The sequence below is a fragment of the Tripterygium wilfordii genome, chromosome 21 (assembly GCF_013401445.1).
Source record: "Tripterygium wilfordii isolate XIE 37 chromosome 21, ASM1340144v1, whole genome shotgun sequence".
Classification (NCBI taxonomy): Eukaryota; Viridiplantae; Streptophyta; class Magnoliopsida; order Celastrales; family Celastraceae; genus Tripterygium; species Tripterygium wilfordii.
In genome coordinates this window covers 16,895,661-16,915,467 of record NC_052252.1, presented here as the reverse complement: position 1 = coordinate 16,915,467, position 19,807 = coordinate 16,895,661, and the positions used below count along the sequence as shown (strand labels likewise).

Here is a 19,807-nt window from a genome sequence, read left to right as displayed (position 1 = left end):
ACACCCTCATTCCGTGTATCCCCACAAAATTAGTACAATCTTCTTTCAATGCATCTATGACTTTTTCCATTGCTAAATTATTTTTTCGTCAACTTGGATGATAAATATTTAGTAATACTCTTTTAGGGTAGATTAGTTAGATGAGTCAAATGCCTTAGTGATTTTATTAATGGGTGAATCCATTTTCTTTATTGCATTTTTGCTTGCTTTTTATTTATTAATTTTTCATTATCTTCAAATAATTTAGGACTCGAATAATTTTAGTCGCTAATAGGTGAAAAGTCTTTGTAGGAACGATTCATTAGTCTTTCATTATATTACTTGAGTGATTAGTGCACTCATTACATTTTTTTCCCGCAACATGCATCGGTGGTTTAAAATTTTTTAACATACTATAAATGAAACTCTTCAATTGATGGTTAAGTTTTTCACTTCTCCTTTGTGGCTAGCGATTTCGTTAGCATCCAATCGCTCATCAAAGAATTTATTCCCATGAAACTAAAAAAAATTATGTAGATGTAAAATGGAAAAAAAGATGCACAGGATGAAAAAACAATGATAAGATGAACATACATTTTCTGTGATCTTTAAGAAGTTTGCAATAACGAATGACAAATACTCGAGCCTGCAACAGCAGAACATGAGAAAAAAGTGAAAACACAATAGGAGATAAGATGCTTTTAATTATTCTATATATATAGTTCACTCTGTTATTATGTATTTGCCATCCATCTGAAACCCAAAATCCTCTTAACTTTCCTGTGTATTCTACTCTCTCAAGTCTTATTGTTCAGGGAAACCACAATAGAGAAATATAAACGTATAAAGTCACATAATCATGAATAAAGAATAAGAGCTAGGAATGCAGAATGTCCAATAATGGAGATTGCTGCTGCATAATGTTGGATGAAAGGATAAAAAACAATAGGATGCTTAGCCTCTTCTTTGCTACTTCAATATGCTGACGCATAATTCTTTGCTTTCAGGTGTAAAGGCATCATATTCTTTAAAAGTTTCTTATGGGAAGGGATAGAGATCACTTGAAATGAAAGGAAGAAATGAATTATTTTGAGATCCCTTCTAAAGGACAAAACCATATGAGTCTTCCACCCAAAGCCGACAGTACCTCAAGCTAATTTGGCCTAATATCTAGTTGTACTTCATGAATATTTTTTTTTTTTTTTTTTGTGGTGTAATTAACTATTAGGTAATTCACTTTATTTCTTCCGTAAATGATAATGATTTCAACGTTTTTCGTCCTAACTATCCTAAATACCGAGATGAACATACATTATCCATGTTAAATCATGGGCCCCACATGCTCCACAAGTTCCATATGAAATCGTGTGCTCCCAACTCGTCCATTTGGGATGTTTGAGGCAAAAAAAAAAAAAAAAACACTGTATCTTTAAGACTCCTGTTGTTGCATTCTGAACAGAGCCTCAGAGTTTCAGGATCAAGATTTGCCCAACCATCATCCAATACAGCAAGAACCTTATCCTCACTTTTCAGTCGATCGTAAAATTGGCCAGCTCTTATATCTACTTTTTTTTTCTAGTAGTTTTAAATCCAAGAAGTGTGTTATTACATATTCATATTCATGTATATATTCACTTAGCCACAATCTTTCTTTCTTTCTTTCTGTTTTTTTGGTTGAACAGGTTGAAGAGGAGCTGGGTTTACCGGCAGTGCCTCGGGCATCTCTTCCTGGTTAGGGAATGACCTGCTCTTGCACTGTTGTCATTTGACACTGGCTACTAAGCCTTTTTTGTAAAGAATTATTTTGCAGAGTTTACCCTGATCCATGTTGCTCTACTCTACATTGTTTTCTTAATCTGGTTTTCGTTCATCGTTGCAAACCATTGAAGTTTGAATTATCTAGAATACACAACTTATCAAACAAGAAGTGGTATTTCCAAATACAACTTATGCAATATGCATTGGTAAATTTCAAGAAACAAAATATATGTTATCAACAACAGTAAACGAAGGTACAGAATGACGAGAAATACATGGCAATGAGATGTGGTAACAATGAAGAACGAAATTAATTAAGGCTGTTTGTAGATATGAATGAGTAAGGCAGCAGACATGCTTATACTGTCTTTAATGCTAACCACTACAATGCTCACTCGACTCTGCTGTTATTTCTTCTGTTGTTGCTTTGCTTCTGCTTTCTGAACGAACAGAGCCACGACAGGAAAGATGTTGCAGGAGCTCAGCTTTCTAATCAGGCTGGATTCAGAGAAATGGAGGAGTTAAAAGCCCAATTTAGGTGATCAGAAGAACAATTCATCAACTCAAAGAACAGAAATAAAAATAAAAAGAAAGCTTATTTATACCATCATCTGCACAGCATTAGCTGCCATTTATTCTTCCTCTGAAAGTAGAAGCCCTGGAAGAAAAGAAATTCATTTGGACAATCAATGAATAGGTCGTACGATAGATAGATAGATGAGTATAAATAAATAGGAGGAAGAGAAAGCAAGTAATTAATACACATTTATATTATATATATGCATTGCATACCTTTGTGGTCTTTTACGACTGCGTCTAAGTTCTTGCCTTCAACTGCTATCTCTTCGAGAGAATAATCAGGCCTATAAATACGAACGGTCTTGAGCTTGGGCGTGTTTTGGCTCCCAGGCAAGTTACCAGCGTAGAAACCAACTAGTCTTGGAAGTCCCTTCATCTCCAGAAGTTGTAATTCAGGAAACAACACCTTATGAACACCCTCTTCTCCCGTCTCCCTTCCAACTATCTCTTCCAATTCCTTACAATCATAAACTCTTAGCTGTTCCAGTTGCTCAAGTCTTTGAGCTACAGACCAATCGAAAACAACTTTCAATTTGGGGCACAAATCAATCTCCACTTTTTTCAAGTTGCGTAAGTGCAGCAGTCCAATAGAGCCCTTCCACAACTGCTCTAAATTAGGCAACCCAGTTAGCTTCATATTTGTTAAATTGACAAGTAATTCTTCCTCCTCCTCCTCAACAGCATCCTCTACTTCTTCTTCTTTGAGATCAAATAAGTACTCTAATGTTTCACAATCAGCTATTCTCAGAACTTCAAGTTGTCGCATTCTTCGTAACAAATTAAATGGAACGCCGATATTTGACATTTCGGGACATTCGTAGATACGTAATAATTTCAGCCTTATAAAGGAGTAGGGCATATCAACAAGAACCATGCCACACAACCCCCTAAAGCTAGGTAAATTCCAAAATTCCAGGACCTCCAAATATGAGAAACAAGTTGAATGTGGAATCTTACTTTCCCCCTCAGTATTGATCAAGAACTCCAATTCACGGCAATATACAACTTCCAATTTTTTCAACATAGCGAGACTGTCTCTGCCAACCAAGAAGTATGGAAGTATATTTCTAAATCCATCAAAGTAACGAAGACGTAAAATACTTACGCTCGCCAATAATGTCCCAATCATGCTAGGCAATGCCATGTCGAGCCTTCCATCATTTCCATCGAGGTGCAATATATTTTCAAAATAATCAAAAGCAGGTGGTTGTGAGTCCACAGAAATGGCAAAATTATCCAAGTGGGGGAAGACAAAGTTGTTAGGTATCCAACAAATACCTATACAAATTCGTAACACATTTAAGTGAGGATGACATTTCATCAGCTCTGCTACACTACAAGACATGGCCTCAGTCACGTATAGTTCTTCTAATTGCGAAAAATTCCAATCTTCAGTGAGTGTAGTTGTATAGTTGAAAAGAGATGAACAATTAGTACAGTATTCCAATTCTAGCAACTTCAGGTTCTTCAGCTTCCTCAGTGCATCCAGCGGCTCTTCAAAGCTACAATTTCTAAAGCTGACAACTTGGAGCATTTTTAGCTCTCCAAGTGCGCTAATGCCCCATATTCGCATTTCCTGATTACTCCAGGGCCTGTGATGGCGATCACCATCGATAATCAATGTCCGGAGATTTGTCAGATGACTAAGTGATGGCTCCAATCTTCTCCCTCCACCTCCAAAGTCAGAGTTATGACTTTGATCTAACACTCTGAGCTTTTTCATTCCCTTAAAAAATACTTCTTCTGGCATTTCTTGCTCAACAATGTCGTCATGTGTCAAAAATATCTCAAGGTTTGGGCATTCCCAAGCATCAGGGTACTTTCGGATTTTATTTCTCATCAAAGAGATGCCAATACCATTATATTTATCCATACTCAATTCATTTGGCCACTCTTTCAAAACCTCACCATCTTTCACAAAATATTTATCCAATGCAATTGTTTTAGCAACATCGCGAACAACGTCGTGCATTTTGATACAGCCTTGAAACTCACTTGCCACCAATAAAGAAGAGGCTTTAAGATTGTTGATTATCAAGTGTACTCGTCTTCTGGCTTCTTGAATTTTGTCAACTCTCTTAAATGTATTCAACCCCACCCCATATCTAACCAACCTCTCTATTTCAATGTTATAATCCTCTGGGAATAAACAACAAAGCAAGAAGCAAGCCTTGGCCTCCTCATCTCCCAAATAATCATAGCTGAATTTGATGCACTTGAACACATTTTCATCCATGTCTTCAACATTCGTGGGCCTCGATTGCTCGAGCTCTAGAGCAGCCTCTTTCCATTCTTCTAAATCTTTGCCTCTCATAGCATTCCCCACTGTCATAAGAGCGATAGGCAAACCCCCACACTCTTTGACAAGTTTCTCTGCCGTAGTTCTCACTGTGGGAGACTCAATAATGTCACCAAGTTGCAACTTAAACAAGTCCCAAGATTCTTGTTTATTTAAGACACCAAGATAGACAATTCTTGTAGCTTGGACACTGCTGCCCATGGAAGTGCAGACCTGTCTACGCCTTGTGGTGATGACAACTTTGCAACCTTTATGATCTTCCCTTGAAGGAATGCCGATTGTGGCAAGATCAAGTCTTTTCCAAACATCATCCAATATAACAAGGATCTTATTCTCACATTTTAGTCGATTTTTTAATCGACTTGCTCTTGCAACTACACTATCTTCTTCTAGTTTTAAACCCAAGAAGTCAGCTATTTGCTTCTGAATACTTTCCACCTTGGCAGTTTGTGACACTACAGCCATTGCCACATTACCAAAAAGCTTCTCTTCTGTGCATTTCCTAGCAATTTCTTTCACCAAAGTGGTCTTTCCTACACCCCCCATTCCATGTATCCCCACAAAATTAGTAGAATCTTCTTTCAATGCATCCATGACTTTTTCCATTGCTAATTTAGTTGTTTGAAAAAGAACAATATCTTTGGAGGTTATGGAATCTATTCCCGGAGGAGGTGCAGGCAGAGAAACATTAACGTCAAATACTTTTTGTTCTTCACATAGCCTTTCTATTTTCTTATGTTTCGCCATTGCTCCTGTGCTTAATGAGTAACGTGTTTTCAGATCAGGACACCACCCCCTAAAACATCTCTTGTTTGCCTTCCCATTTTCTTCCAAAAACTTTCTTGCATCCATCTCGACTCCCTCAACACTTGCCATCCAATGTTGAACATTATTTCGGATTATTTCACCATTTCTTTTTGCTGCTTCAATGACTTCATGCATGTCCTTCTCCATTTTCTCCAGGGTTTCAAGTTGGTTTTGAAGAGCCATTACGTTATCATCATAGTTTGTCAGATAACCAAAGTGAAACTTAATTGAATCCCACACACGTTCTCCAATTTTTCCAAGGAGGGAGGTGACAATGTCCATTGCACTGACTGAGAAAGAAGAATCATATATGGAGAAAACTTACAAAAATTGCAGAATGTAAAGGAAACCATTAATCCTCTCCATGCAAATTTAACCTCAACTCTAGATTTTCAGTGCTTGTAAGGTCTCTTCTAGTCTCCTGGGCATGTGCATATGTGTGTATGGTGCATTATTGATGTGATGTTAGATGTGGTCTGGTATATAACTATATAAGGACTACAATTCATATGATGACCAAGTTTACCCAGTAAGTTGTTTTCGATGAGAAAAAACGTGTGACAAGTTAAGACCCAAAAATCTTCATTCAAAAAAAAAAAAAAAAGACACGAGCACTTTGGTTAAAAAAGAGAGGATTTAGATTCATAAATATGGAGAGACAATTCCAAAGGCAGAGGCTATTCACCGCTGGAGTTTCTATGTGGAATCTCGAACAAGAGGAGAAAGAGTGAGATTAGGCTGGAGCTTGTCATCGATTGGAGAAATTCAGCCAAAACTAGTTATTTGCCTATTCTTTAATTCTTTTCTCTTTGTTATTTGACATTGAATTCTATGAAGGTTTTAGATTGTACTAACAGCTAATTTATTTTGTTAAGGCTACGATGTAGTCTTTCCATGACAATTCAAGTCCTTAATATATTTTATTAAAGCTTTCAACAATCTTTGTTGAGTATATATACATCGGGGTGCAAAGGGTCTCTTGTAACTACTTTGGATCACAAATTTTTATTTTTTATTTTTAAAAATTATAAATGTCTAGTATTTGGTCTAACGAAGCAAACAATATATATTTTTTTGTTTAACAAAACATACATCGTTGAATTCGTTAGATCGAAAACTACACATCTATAATTTTAAAATCAAAAAAAAAAAATTTAACGTGAGGAGGTGGGTTTGGAGGAAAAAGCGTTGGGCTTGGTAGCAGAGGATAGGTGGGGAAGCGGATGGGATTGATGAGTTTTGAATTGGTACAAGTAGAATTCACGATGAAGAACTTTCAAGAGGAGAAGAAAATTTTGATTTCATCAAAAGAAAAGACGAATAATTTGGATTGGTGAGGTTTCATTCCTGAGAAGAGGAAGAATTTTCTTCTTTTTTATTTTTTATATGCCTCATGCGATTTTTTTTTATTTGTGTTAAATTTTAAATTTTTGCCATGTCATAATTAAAAAAAAATTTTAATTTTAATTTTTTTAAAGATACACATAAGCAAATTGACTAGGTAAAAAGTGCCACGTGGCACTTTGACAGCCATTGACATTTTTTGGTATTTACTCTTATGTAAGGCTCTTTGAATTGTGTGGCATGTTAAGTTCTGGTCAAAGGTAGCTTAGGATTTTGACTAACCTTAGTTCATTCATATTTCTATTGTTTGTGTGGTGGTGCCTTGTGCTGTTGTCGTTATGTGAATCATGATGAAATAGAGTTTATTTTTCATGGTGTTCATTCTCTCTACAAATTCTTTTCTTTGAGCAACTCCGAGAGGAGTGCTAAATAGACATGATGCTAATGATAAATGATCTATTGGTTTTTCATAATGCCGCTCTCTCTATGGATGGAGCATGCATAAGGGGCTTAGACAATTTTAACATACTATAAATGAAACTCTTTATTTGATGGATAACTTTTTCACTTATCCTTTGCATGAATAAAGCAATTGGAAACAGTTATATATACCAGAAAAAATATTAAGGCGGAAGAAACTACTGGTAGTAAAGAACGGCAAGGATCGAATAATAAGAGCATACCTTTTTGTGATCTCTAAGTAGTTTGCAATAAAGAACGATAAATACTCGAGTCTGCACCTACGAAACGTGAGATGAAAGTGAAAAACACAAATAGGATAGGATGCTTAATTATTCTTTATTCTGTATTCTTTAAAGACTTATCAAAAAAAAGAGAGCAACACATCAAAGGGTGGGAAATTTTGGTAGCCACGCCAAACAAAGGCGAGGAAAGACAATAAAGAATAAATAACCATACAAATGGACTGCCATCCGATTGGCGAGACTAACTAAGGGAGACTCATGCACACCAGAAATGTGCATAAGCGTTTCTATATGCATTTAGCATCCATATGAACTCAAAAGCTTATGTTGTCAACCATTTAAGTTCGAGTGCTCAACTAATGTATAATTTTAAAATGGCATGTGACATATTCTTCTTCAGTCATCAAAGACGAAACGGAAGCACTACACATCCATAAACTTACATAAACACTACACATCCATAAACTTACATAAACATGTTGTATGCTTATGTGGCTTCTTTAATAAAGTTTGTCTTTTTTTAATCTATATGACATGCCTATCTAGCTTGTCACCTAGATTATATAAGTTTATGGATGGAAAAATTATGGACATATATCATTTTGAAAAACAAAAAAACCCAACATTTTTCTTTGACCTTTAAAGCTCCCCCCAAATCCTATTATTTTCCTGGGTCTTCTACTCTCTCAAGGCTTATTGTTCAGGGAAACAACAAATATAGACAAAAAATCACAAAAAAAAAAAGAAAAAGAAAAAGACGACAGATGAAACTACTTGCAATAAAAATGACTTTAGGATAGAGGAATAAAGAATCAGTACACACCTTATTGTGGTTTGTAGCTAGTTTGCAGTACAGAACTTCCAATATTGGAGATTGCCGCTGCACAATGTGGGATGAGAGGGAAAACAATAGGAATGCTTAGCCCTTCTTTGTTATTTATGTTGAACCATAATTCTTTGCTTTCAGGAGGAGTAAAGGCATCACGTTCTTTATAATTTCTTATGGGAGGGGCCAAAGATCACTTAAAATCAAAGAAATGAATGAATTAGATGTCTTCCTGAAAAGGTTAAGATTCATTGGTAAACAACCCCTATGCACAATGCTTCCGTAGTGGGTGGGTTATAGGTAAACAACTTTCGTGCAAAGGAACCCGCAGTGGGCAGGGTCAGGGAAAAATATGATGTACGTAGATCTTACCCCCACATAATATGTGGAAAGAATGTTTCTTGGAATTGAACCTATGACTTATAGGTTGCACCGCTGCAACTTTTCTAATTAATACTACTGAGTCAACTCCACCACTAGGCCACATGTTCATCAGTAATGCTAAGATTCATAGCATTAAGCCATTAACAATATTTGTTTTGTGATTTTGAGACTAATAGATGGTCGGAGTTGGTTTTTTTTTTTTTCAATATTCTTTTCGTCTAATAAGGAAACATAAACGGCTAAGATGTCATCTTCACAGCACAGAAATAATAATTTTCACATGGAGGAAAGATACCTTGCTTGAAGACATGCTTGACTTGCAGAGAATTCCACAACCCAGATCTCCTCACAGGTCCTTAAGAATCTCGCTCTGATACCAATTGTAAAGACTGCACAATAATCAATCTACTGAGTGATGCTGGAACAACCTGAGCATACAACTCAAAGAGCAGAATCTCTAACAAGCAAGGCCAGCAGCTAGGAAGACCTCAAACATGCAACAATAAGCTTAGAGAACCAGGAGAAACGAAGAAAAAAAAAAAAAAGGGAAAACAACTGCAAGATCAAAATAATATTATCTGCAAAATCTCTTGAATTCCATTTCATCTTCTGCCAAATAGATTAAAAACGTAGGAACAAGTACAATAGCCAAATACAAGGCTGAGATTTCACCTTCTAGAACAAGTATACTTAGCACAAGCACAAACACATAATATTATAACATAAAAACTATGTGACATGGCAGCAGGTTCACCAAATAAGACTTGTTAACTGTGAGAAACAAGTCAAACATAGCAAACACTTGGTTTAAATAACACTACCTGAGTAAGTTGCAACTGCAACACTTTCTGGCATCCTCACCAAATAAGACTTGTTAACTGTGAGAAACAAGTCAAACATAGCAAACACTTGGTTTAAATAACACTACCTGAGTAAGTTGCAACTGCAACACTTTCTGGCATCCATCTTGACTTCGTCAACACTTGTTATCCATTGTACAGATACCCTAAGGATATCTTCACCATTTCCTTTTATGGCTTCACACACATCTTTTTCCATTTTCGCCATAGTGTTTCAGATAACCACGCCGAACCTTAAACGAATCCAGCATACATTTTTCATACATTCTCTGATTTTTCCAATGCCAGAGTTCAAAACATCCGTCCCCTAGATCGAGAAAGAATAATCATAGATAAGGAAAACTAACAAAGACTGCAGAATGCAAAAAGAAAAAAAATCATCTCCATGCCAACTTTAACAGTTTAACCATGTATATTTGAGAGGGGCAAATTGAGACTATTACTCTCCCAGATTCTTAGCATTCCTATGTGTTGATTTCGGCAGCTTGTTCTGCATCTCTGCTCTTAATTTTAAGCTCGTGACTACTTGAAAGGTTAAAAAAAATGCTGAGTACCAGCTCAACCAATCGTTACTAATTACACACCAGATTCTAGTAAAATTCAAAATGAAGAAAAAGCCTTCCTGACATCATATATTCATCACCATATGTGTGTTTGTGCAAAATATGTAGCTATACAAGCCTAATATTCCGTAGACAATCTAAATTTAAGAAGAAAAAAAAACAAGATGAAGCCGTTCCAAGTCTTGTAGATAAGTTATTTGGGGTAATATTATTTTTTTGTGTTTGTCACCGACTCTCAAGCCCTATTGTTTATGGAAACCATTATGCAATATGCACATAATGTCATATAAATAAAATATAAAGAAAAGGATAGATGAAAACTGCATGCTTGTAATAAATAACGTTGAAGAATATAAAGAGGATCAGAGACCAGAGTGATCTTTAGGTGGTTTGCAATAAATAATGACAAATAGTGAAGATTGCAGCCTACACAATGTGAGATGACAGTGAAAACACAACACAGATGCTTAGCTATTCCTTTTTTCTACTTCAATTTTGTGAATAGTATAATTCTTTGCTTTCTTAGGTAAAGGTATCAGATTCTCCATAGTTTCTTATAGGAAGGAAAAGAGATCAAGTAAAATTAAAGAAATTAACTAATTAGATGCCTGCCTCAAACAACAAAGATTCCTAGAATTTTTGTGTTTTTTCTTAATAGTCTTTTTAACATAAGCCAGATCATTGAAAAAATACCAGTCCAAAAATGAAACATAAAAGGGCGACAAAAATTAACTGTAAGATGTGGAACCAATGAAGTGATTTGATACTGAGAATTAATGTTGGTATGAATTTGCATTCTGTTGATGAACAAAGGAAAGACAAACTCTATAAAGCCAGATTACTACTGAATTTACATTTGTAATTTTCTCCTTCCTCCAATCACCTTCTAACCCAACAGAGGTTGGTTGATATGCCAAGCCTCACCGTTCAGTGAAGAAAAGACAAATGCTTTGAATAAGATCAAGGCAAGTATTTCCAGGGATGAACTTACGACACCTCGTCGTATTAGTACTTTTGAACTCAATTGCTGAGAGAATAATATATTATGCATAAATATACCATGTCTCCCTTGTTATTGATATGCTAATCATCACAACATTTAGCATTATATTCTTCATAGTTTCTAACTGAAAGAAAAAGAGACCAAATGAAAGAACTTCATGCAATTGAGCTATTGAGTTTTATGATTTTGTTACTGACAGAATGTCTTCTAAATTTCAATGAAATTGCACCTTGTTGTGTCATTAAGGATAACATTTGGGTTAAGTTCAAATATGTCACGGAAAGATACGAACATTTGCAATTAAGTTACTGAAAAAAAAAAAAAAAAAACACTCCGCCCCAATTCCCGTCAATTTCATACCGGAAATTGATGACTTGTCGCATTTTTGCCAGATGGAATATAAAATAAAAATAAAAATGCCACATGTAATATAAAAAACAAAATAAATACTCTCTCCGTGTCATTTCTATAGTCCATTATACCATTTTTTAAAGTCTCAAATAATAGTCCACTTACTTTAAATTAAGTCATTGTTTTACTATTATATCCTCATTTAATACACTTTTTTCTCACCACAATTTTCTAATTAATTGCTTTCTTTCTACGACTATATACTCAACGTAAATCAATCCCATAAAACAATCATCATCTACTTCATGGAGTAATATTGTATTCACATTATGTTTGTTGACGTTTTTAATTACTTTAAATATTGTAAATAACATTAAAGAGGGTTTGAAAAATGCATTACATATTAATGAGGGTATATTAAAAAAAGAACAATTTTAAACTAAATTAATCATATTTTCTTAATATGTGTGAAAATAATTATGGCACTATAATAATGGGATGGAGGGAGTAAAAAAAGAAAAATCCAGGAAAAAAAATGCCACCTGCAATTTCAGTCTGGATGCCCAAATTTTGGACTCTGAATCTGATCATTGACCAAGCACTATCACAAGCTCTCTCTCGCCTTTCTCTGGAACTTCAGAAGTTTGCATCTCCTTCTGTTATTTACACATGTTACTTCTAATTTTGCTCTTAAACTTCGTGCTCTCAAACGGATCGAATTCGATGTCCGGTAAAGCAGCCAAGATCCGTCGTCTATTGCGGAAGCACAATCAAAGTCGACTTCTTTTAATCATGAAATCCTTCACATGGCATTTAATCTCGACTTCGTTTAATCATCACGTTTCTGTACTGGTTTCGATCAGTTGACGAAGGTGCGAGAGAGGAGGACTCTCTTTCGTACCTGAAACTCAACACCGTCTGCAAGGAACTCCAGTGCCCCAACAATGGAGAGGTCCCGCCGGAGCTTTACGGGACTCTAGGCGGAAGTTGAATGACGGAGAATTAGGTTTTTATTTTTTTTTTCGTCTTTGTGATATAATTTTTTTTATTTTAAACCAGCCTAACTGATTATCTCTGGACACTTAATGGCCTAAGCAAATCTTGACGTCAATCTTTTAGGTAGTTTAAACTCAAGGCCTAACTAAACTGTTGGGCAGATTTGTGCATGCACAGTCCAATCCGAGTTTAAACTTAGTAGGCTATACAAAGGAGGCTTGTTCTCGGCTACTAAAAATATATATACTCTTTAGTTGGGAGAGTTTGGGCATATCTTTCACAGTGCCATTGTTATGTTTATATATTCTTGCCATGATTCAATAAAGAACAGAACAAAAAAAAATGAGAATGACAGATTTACAATTACACTTGAGGATGAAAATTTTGTTGTACATCTGCATATGATATGCTTCTTGTTTTCAATGATTAACTACATAACAACAACTTCTGCATCTTGCTCTATAGCTTCACCAATAATATGAAATTCACAACTCAAACATCCTTACTTTATGAAACAGAGACCTTTATTACATAACAACTTCTGCATCTTGCTCTATAGCTTCACCAATAATATGAAATTCACAACTCAAACATCCTTACTTTATGAAACAGAGACCTTTATTTGTAGAATGGGATTAGGGAGATACCACACTCACTCTTTTATCTGCAAACACCAAGAACGAAAGACGTTGCCAACAAGTTCTGACCGGACAATGTTGGAGGATATCAGCTTCCTAATCATGCCAAATTCACAAAAATATGAAAGAGTTAAACCCAATTTAGGTGATCAGAACAATTTTATTATACCAGTTCAAAGAAATGCAAGAGCTGATACCATTTGCTGCACAGCGTCGGCCACTATATATCCACTATGCGTAAAAGCTCTGAAAGAAAGACTCTCACTTTAGACTTTGTGAAGTTCATTTGGACAATGATTAGGTTTCATAGATAGAGGAGTACAACTGAAAGGAAGAGAGAGCAAGTACTAGATACACATTATATATGCATGTATACCTTTGTGGTCTTTTATAACTGTGTCTAAGTTCTTGCCTTCAACTGCTATCCCAACGCTAGAATAATCAAGGCCATCAATATGAAGGTCTTGAGCTTGGGCGTGCTTTGGTTCCCAGGCAAGTTACCAGTGTAGAAATCAACTAGGTTTGGAAGTTTCTTCATCTTCAGATATCGTAACTCAGGAAACAACACCTTATGAACACCCTCTTCTCCCGTCTCCCTTCCAGCTATCTCTTCCAATTCATCGCAATTATAAACTTGTAGCTCTTCTAGTTGCTCAAGTCTTTGAGCTACAGGCCAATGGAAAAGGACTTCCAATTTGGGGCTGTTTTCAAGTTGCGTAAGTGCAGCAGTCCAATAGGGCCCTTCCACAACTGCTTTAAATCATACAAGCAGTCTAGGGGTCATTTCCATTAGATTGACAAGTATTCCTTTCTCCTCCTCCTCAACTGCATCCTCTACTTCTTCTTTGATATCAAATAACTACTCTACTGCTTCACAATGCAATATTCGCAGAACTTCAAGTTGTCGCATTCTTCGTAACAAATCAAATGGAACGCCGATGTTTGACATTAAGGGACGCTGACCTATACTTATCGTTTCAGCCTTGAAAAAGAGTAGGACACGTCAATAAGAAGCATGCCAGACAACCCCTAAAGCTCGGTAGATGCCAAACTAGCAGTTTCTCCAGGCATAAGAAACAAGTTGGCTGTGGAATCTTACTTTTCTCCTCAGTATTGATCTAAAACTCTAAGCTTTTTCATTCCCTAAATACTTCTTCTGGCATATTTTGCTCGGCATTGTAGTGATGTGTGAAAAATATCTCAAGATTTGGGCATTCCCAAGCATCAGGGTACTTTTGGATTTCATTTCTCATCAAGATGTCGATACCATTATATTCATCCATACTCAGTTCATTTGACCACTCTTTCAAAACCTCACCGTCTTTCACAAAATATTTATCCAACGCAATTGTTTTAGCAACGTCTCAAACAACTCGTGCATTTTGATACAGCCTTTAAACTGACTTGCCAATAATAAAGAAGAGGCTTTAAGATTGTTGATTATCGAGTGTACTCGTCTTCTGGCTTCTTGAATTTTGTCAACTCTCTTAAAAATATTCAACCCCACCCCATATCTAACCAACCTCTCTAGCTATTTCAATGTTATAATCTTCTGGGAATAAACAACAAAGCAAGAAGCAAGCCTTGGCCTCCTCATCTTTCAAATAATCATAGCTGAATTTGATGCACTTGAACACATTTTCATCCATGTCTTCAATATTCGTGGGCCTCGATTTCTCGAGCTCTAGAGTAGCCTCTTTCCATTCTTATAAATCTTTGCCTCTCACAGCATTTCCCACTATCACAAGAGCAATAGGCAAACCTCCGCACTCTTTGACTAGTTTCTCTGCCACAATTATCATCGTGGGATACTCAACAATATCACCAGCTTACAACTTAAACAAGTACCAAGATTCTTGTTTAGTTGAGACATCAAGAGTGACAATTCTTGTGGCTAGGACACTGCTGCCCATGGCAATGCACACCTGCCTACGCCATGTGATGATGACAACTTTACAACCTTTATGATCTTCCCCTGAAGGAATGCAGATTGTTGCAAGATCAATTTTGGCCCATACATCATCCAATATAACAAGGATCTTATTCTCACTTTTTAGTCGATCACATAACCGATTCGCTCTTAGCATCTCACCTTTTTCTCCTAGTTTTAAACCCAAGAACTCTCCTATCTGATCTTGAATACTTTCGACATTAATAGTTTGTGACACTACAACCATTGCCACATGATCGAAAAGCTTATCTTCTTTGCATTTTCTAGCAATTTCTTTCACTAAAGTCGTCTTTCCCACTCCACCCATTCCATGTATCCCCACAAAACCATAGAATCGTCTCTCAATGCAGCCATGACCTCTTCCATAGCTAATTTAGTTGTTTGAAAAAGTACAATATTTTTGGACATCATGGAATCTATCCCCAGAGGAGGCGCAGGCAGAGAAATATTAATACCAAATAATGCTTCTTCTTCACATATCCTTTTTATCATCTCATTTTTATTTACTGCTTCTTTGCTTTGCTTGTAACGTGTTTTCATATCGAGAAACCACCCTCTAAAACATCTCTTGTTTACTTTCGCATTGTCCTCCAAATACTTTCTAGCCTCCATCCTGACTCCCTCAACACTTGTTATCCATTGTTGAAAAATCTTTCGAACTCTTCTCCGTTCCTTTTTGCTGCTTCAATGGCCTTATGCACATCCTTCTCCATTCCCTCCAAGTTTTCAAGTTGGTGCTCAAGAGCCACAGTGTTTTCATCATAGGTTCTCAGATAATCAAATTGAAACTTAATCGATTTGAACATACATTCCCCGATGTTTCCAAGGATTGAGGTCACAATTTCCATTGCTGTGATTGAGAAAGAAGAATGATAGATGGAGAAAACTTATAAAGATTGCAGAATGTAAAATAAACCATTAATCCTCCCCATCCAAATTCTTATTCTTTGCTATGTGTTTAGTGTGTCTCTCTGTTCCTTCCACTTCAACTAAAGGATTAGTGATGCTAATTTCTTTTCTATGACATTACTTGAAATTTCGTTGACTCATCTCTACATATATAGATGTAATAAACTTGAGTTGGGATAATGGTAAATGATATATTTTAGACATAATGCTAATGGTAAATGATCTATTTGTTTTTCATAATACCTCTACAAAGCAAACAAGGATGTTCCTTCCCCTTCAATTTTCTATGTGTGTCTTCTCTTCTTAAGTCTTATTATTTATGGAAACCATTACATATACAAGAAGAAATATTAAAGCAGAAGAAACTGCTGGTAATAAAGAACGTCAAGGATCAGATAATAAGATCGAGCATACCTTTTTTGTGATCTTTAAGCAGTTTGCAATAAATAATGACAAATACTCGAACCCGCAGTTGTAGAACATGAGATGAAAGTGAAGACACGAGAATATAGCTTGCTTAGCTATTCTTTATTATACTTCACTCTTTTAGTATGTATTTACCATCCATCTGAACTCAAAAACTTAAGTTATTAACTATTTAAATTTGAGTACACAACTAAAGTAAAATTTTAAAATGAATTAGCAAGTGTCCACCAGCAGGAAAGCCATAAACTTATATTACTTTATGAACAATTATAGAATCTACAAAAACCAATATTTTTCTTTGATCATCAAAGAAAAATATTATAAGAGATGAAAAAAAGAAGACAATTTAAAAGACTACAAAAACCAATATTTTTCTTTGACCATCAAAGTTCTGAATTTGGGAGCTCCGTAATTCGTTTAAAATTATAGAATCTACAATTTAAATCCAATGGTTTGAGATGTATGTCATATCACTCCACATTTTTATTTTTTCATTTTTAAAACTCGTTGACTTTTCACCATCATTAAATGTGAATTGTAGACTTAAGAGAACTACGGAACCCCCAAATCTCAAAGTCCCACCCCCCCTCCCAAAAAATCTTCTTATTATCCTGTGTGTCTTCTACTCTCTCAAGTCTTATTGTTCAGGGAAACCAAAATAGATAAATATAGACGTACGTATAAAGTCACATAATAAATTATAAGAAACACAAGGACAGATGAAACTACTTGCACTAAATTAAGAATGACTGTGCATGATATAGCAATAAAGAATGAGAGCACACCTTATTTAGATTTGTAGTTAGTTTGCACTAAAGAATTTCCAATAATGGAGATTGCCGCTGCACAATGTGGGGTGAGAGGAAAAAACAATTGGGATGGAGCCTCTTCTCTTGTTATTTTAATATGTTGAAGCATAATTCTTTGCTTGTTGGGGTAAAGGTATCACATTGTTTACAGTTTCTTATGGGAATGGAAGGAGATCACTTAAAACCAAAGAAATGAATAAGAATGACTTTGGGATTGAACCAAGAAAGAAAATCCTGTGTGGGGCAAAGGATTTGATAACACGAAAAGTTCTAGACGACCATTTATCCAAACACTTGCACCAACAGCAACTCTGCAAGATACATTTTATTTTTTTTTATCATTTAAGCCTTGCTAATAGGGCTCACCATTTGACCTGCGGGCTTAGGCCCGGCCCGAGCCCGGCCCGGGCCCGCTGGCCAAAGCCCGGCCCGGCCCGAAAGTAGATCGGGCCTAGGCAGCCCGGCCCGACCCCTTGGGCGGGCCTGGGCTCCATTTTTGGGCCGGGCCCGGCCCGAAGCCCGACACCTCGGGCCAATTTTGGCCCGACCTGAGCCCGAGCCCGAGCCCGACATTATTTATTTTTATATGTATATATTTACATATATATATATACATACACACACATACATATATATTTACATACATACATATATATATATAGATATATATATGTATATATAATATATATAATATATAATATATATGTGTATATATATATATATTATTGTAATGTATATGTATATATATATACACATAATACGTATATATTTCACCCTCTATAAAATATTCTTCAATTGTATAAAAATTAAAGTACAATTATGACATTAATCAATTGTAAGCAGGGATGACAATTTGTCCCCAATCCGATCCGACCCGACCCGTGCGGATTTAATCTCCAAAACCCTAAAGGCCCTAAACTCTAAACCCCAAAACCCTAAACCCCAAAACCCTAAAGGCCCTAAACCCTAAACCCTTAACCCTTAACCCTAAAGACCCTAAACCCTAAATGCCCTAAACCTAAAGATCTTAAATCCTAAACCCTAAACCTAAGCACTAACCCTAAAGCCATAATATGATCATTTACTCATAAATGTTGTTAAAATCTTAAGACCCTAAGATTTAATAAAATAAGTATAAAATTAAACCATTTAAAACTATAGATGTGTATATTATAAAATTTAAAATCAATACTCATTAAGTAAAACTAAAATTATTTAATTGTGTTAAAAATATAACATGTGGTATGTAAAGATAATAATTTAATTAGTTGATAAGTATAACATGAAACTAGCTTTGGTTTGGTGGTCCACTCATTACTCTCCTATTTAGAAGTCCCAAGTTCAAATCCTATGATGAACAACTTAATTTTATAATTTTCAAAGAGGATGAATAGTGACGGGCCGTGGAAGCCTGGCCCGAAGCCCGAGCTCTATGGGCATGGGCCTCATGTTCTCAGTTTGGCCCGGCCCGAGGCCCGAAGAACTATACCGGACTTGGGCCCAAAAAAGTCGGGCCGAGCCGGGCCAGCCCGGCCCGATGCCGAGCCCTACTTGCTAATCATAGGTGGGTACGGATAAGAATATCAAATTTCCAACAATGAATGAAAATCATCACAAAGATCTATCCAAAGACATAAAAGATTGTTAACAAAAAATCGTTGTTTAGGGTTAAGTTAGTTGTTTGAATCTCTTAGTGCATATACGTGAGACGCCCCAGTGCCCAGGACTTAACCAGCCCATGTAACTCTTCTCTTCTGGATTGCATATATGCGAAAGCATAGGTCAGTAGCTGAAAGCAATTAACTTCCATCCATGACTAAACGCTACCGTTTAATTGTAAATCTAGAGGTACAATGTAAAGAAAATATTGAGATTGAAAATGCCTAAAAAGACCTCCATCCATTTGGGTTACATATTGGGCCGTTCAAATGTTTTTATAGATGATTACCTACAAAGTGAGGGATACAAAAAAGACTCTAATCCACTTGTTGGATCTCGCATAATTAAGCCCACAAATACAATAGAGTGTTAAATATCTCACATTGATTGGTAAAACAAAAACACACGAGTCACATGTTCGACCTTTCATATGTTCTTATGCATAAACCACTCACAATGTGAGGGGACCAAAAAGACCATAATCCATATAGCCCATTAGTTGGGAATCGTATAACCAAGCTCACAAGTGTGGGGAGTGTTAAATATCTCACATCGATTTGGTAAAGCAAAATCATATGGATCATTTGTTGGACCTTTCGAATGTTTTTGTGGATAGACCACCCATAAAGTGAGGAGTAGCAAAATGACCCTAGCCCATATAGTCCAATTGTTGGGTATCACGTAACCAAACCCACAAGTGCAAGGAGGTGTTTACTTTTCCACATCGGTTTGGTAAAACAAAACCATGTGGTTTGGGAATGGGAGGATTAGGAGTTAGGAACTACTACTTGATGTTTAGAGTTTAATTTTTAGTGTTTAGAGTTTATGATTTATAATTTATAATTTAGATTTTTTTCCCAAAATCTACTATATTTTAACGTTATGAACATCAAAATACTCGATCATACATTTTAATACAAGATTCAACATAGTTTTGGGGAAGAATTGGAGTTAGAATTGGA

The 19,807-nt window shown here is 35.9% G+C and overlaps 2 protein-coding genes across 10 annotated transcripts; both read right to left on the bottom strand.

Annotated features, from left to right (window-relative positions):
• Window positions 1–1,912: 1,912 nt before the first annotated feature.
• LOC119989108 (disease resistance protein RPS2-like) lies at window positions 1,913–12,785 on the bottom strand. 9 transcript variants are annotated; one of them, XM_038834424.1, is made up of 8 exons: window positions 12,000–12,785; window positions 9,609–9,847; window positions 8,976–9,069; window positions 8,294–8,492; window positions 7,450–7,500; window positions 2,530–5,708; window positions 2,343–2,395; window positions 1,913–2,235 (listed from the first exon to the last, which is right to left on the bottom strand). In XM_038834424.1, exons 6-7 carry the CDS (start codon window positions 5,702–5,704, stop codon window positions 2,370–2,372), a joined length of 3,201 nt encoding a protein of 1,066 aa, XP_038690352.1. In that variant the 5' UTR covers window positions 5,705–5,708; window positions 7,450–7,500; window positions 8,294–8,492; window positions 8,976–9,069; window positions 9,609–9,847; window positions 12,000–12,785; the 3' UTR covers window positions 1,913–2,235; window positions 2,343–2,369. The 9 variants fall into 9 exon arrangements, with proteins under 9 accessions (XP_038690352.1, XP_038690351.1, XP_038690350.1 ...); XM_038834423.1 differs by having other exon boundaries at window positions 7,450–7,506; window positions 8,294–8,350; XM_038834422.1 differs by having other exon boundaries at window positions 8,294–8,350.
• A 1,959-nt stretch (window positions 12,786–14,744) lies between these two features.
• Window positions 14,745–15,268, bottom strand: LOC119988026 (probable disease resistance protein At1g12290). Its single transcript, XM_038832934.1, has 2 exons — window positions 14,925–15,268; window positions 14,745–14,877 (listed from the first exon to the last, which is right to left on the bottom strand). Exons 1-2 carry the CDS (start codon window positions 15,266–15,268, stop codon window positions 14,745–14,747), a joined length of 477 nt encoding a protein of 158 aa, XP_038688862.1.
• Window positions 15,269–19,807: the final 4,539 nt, after the last annotated feature.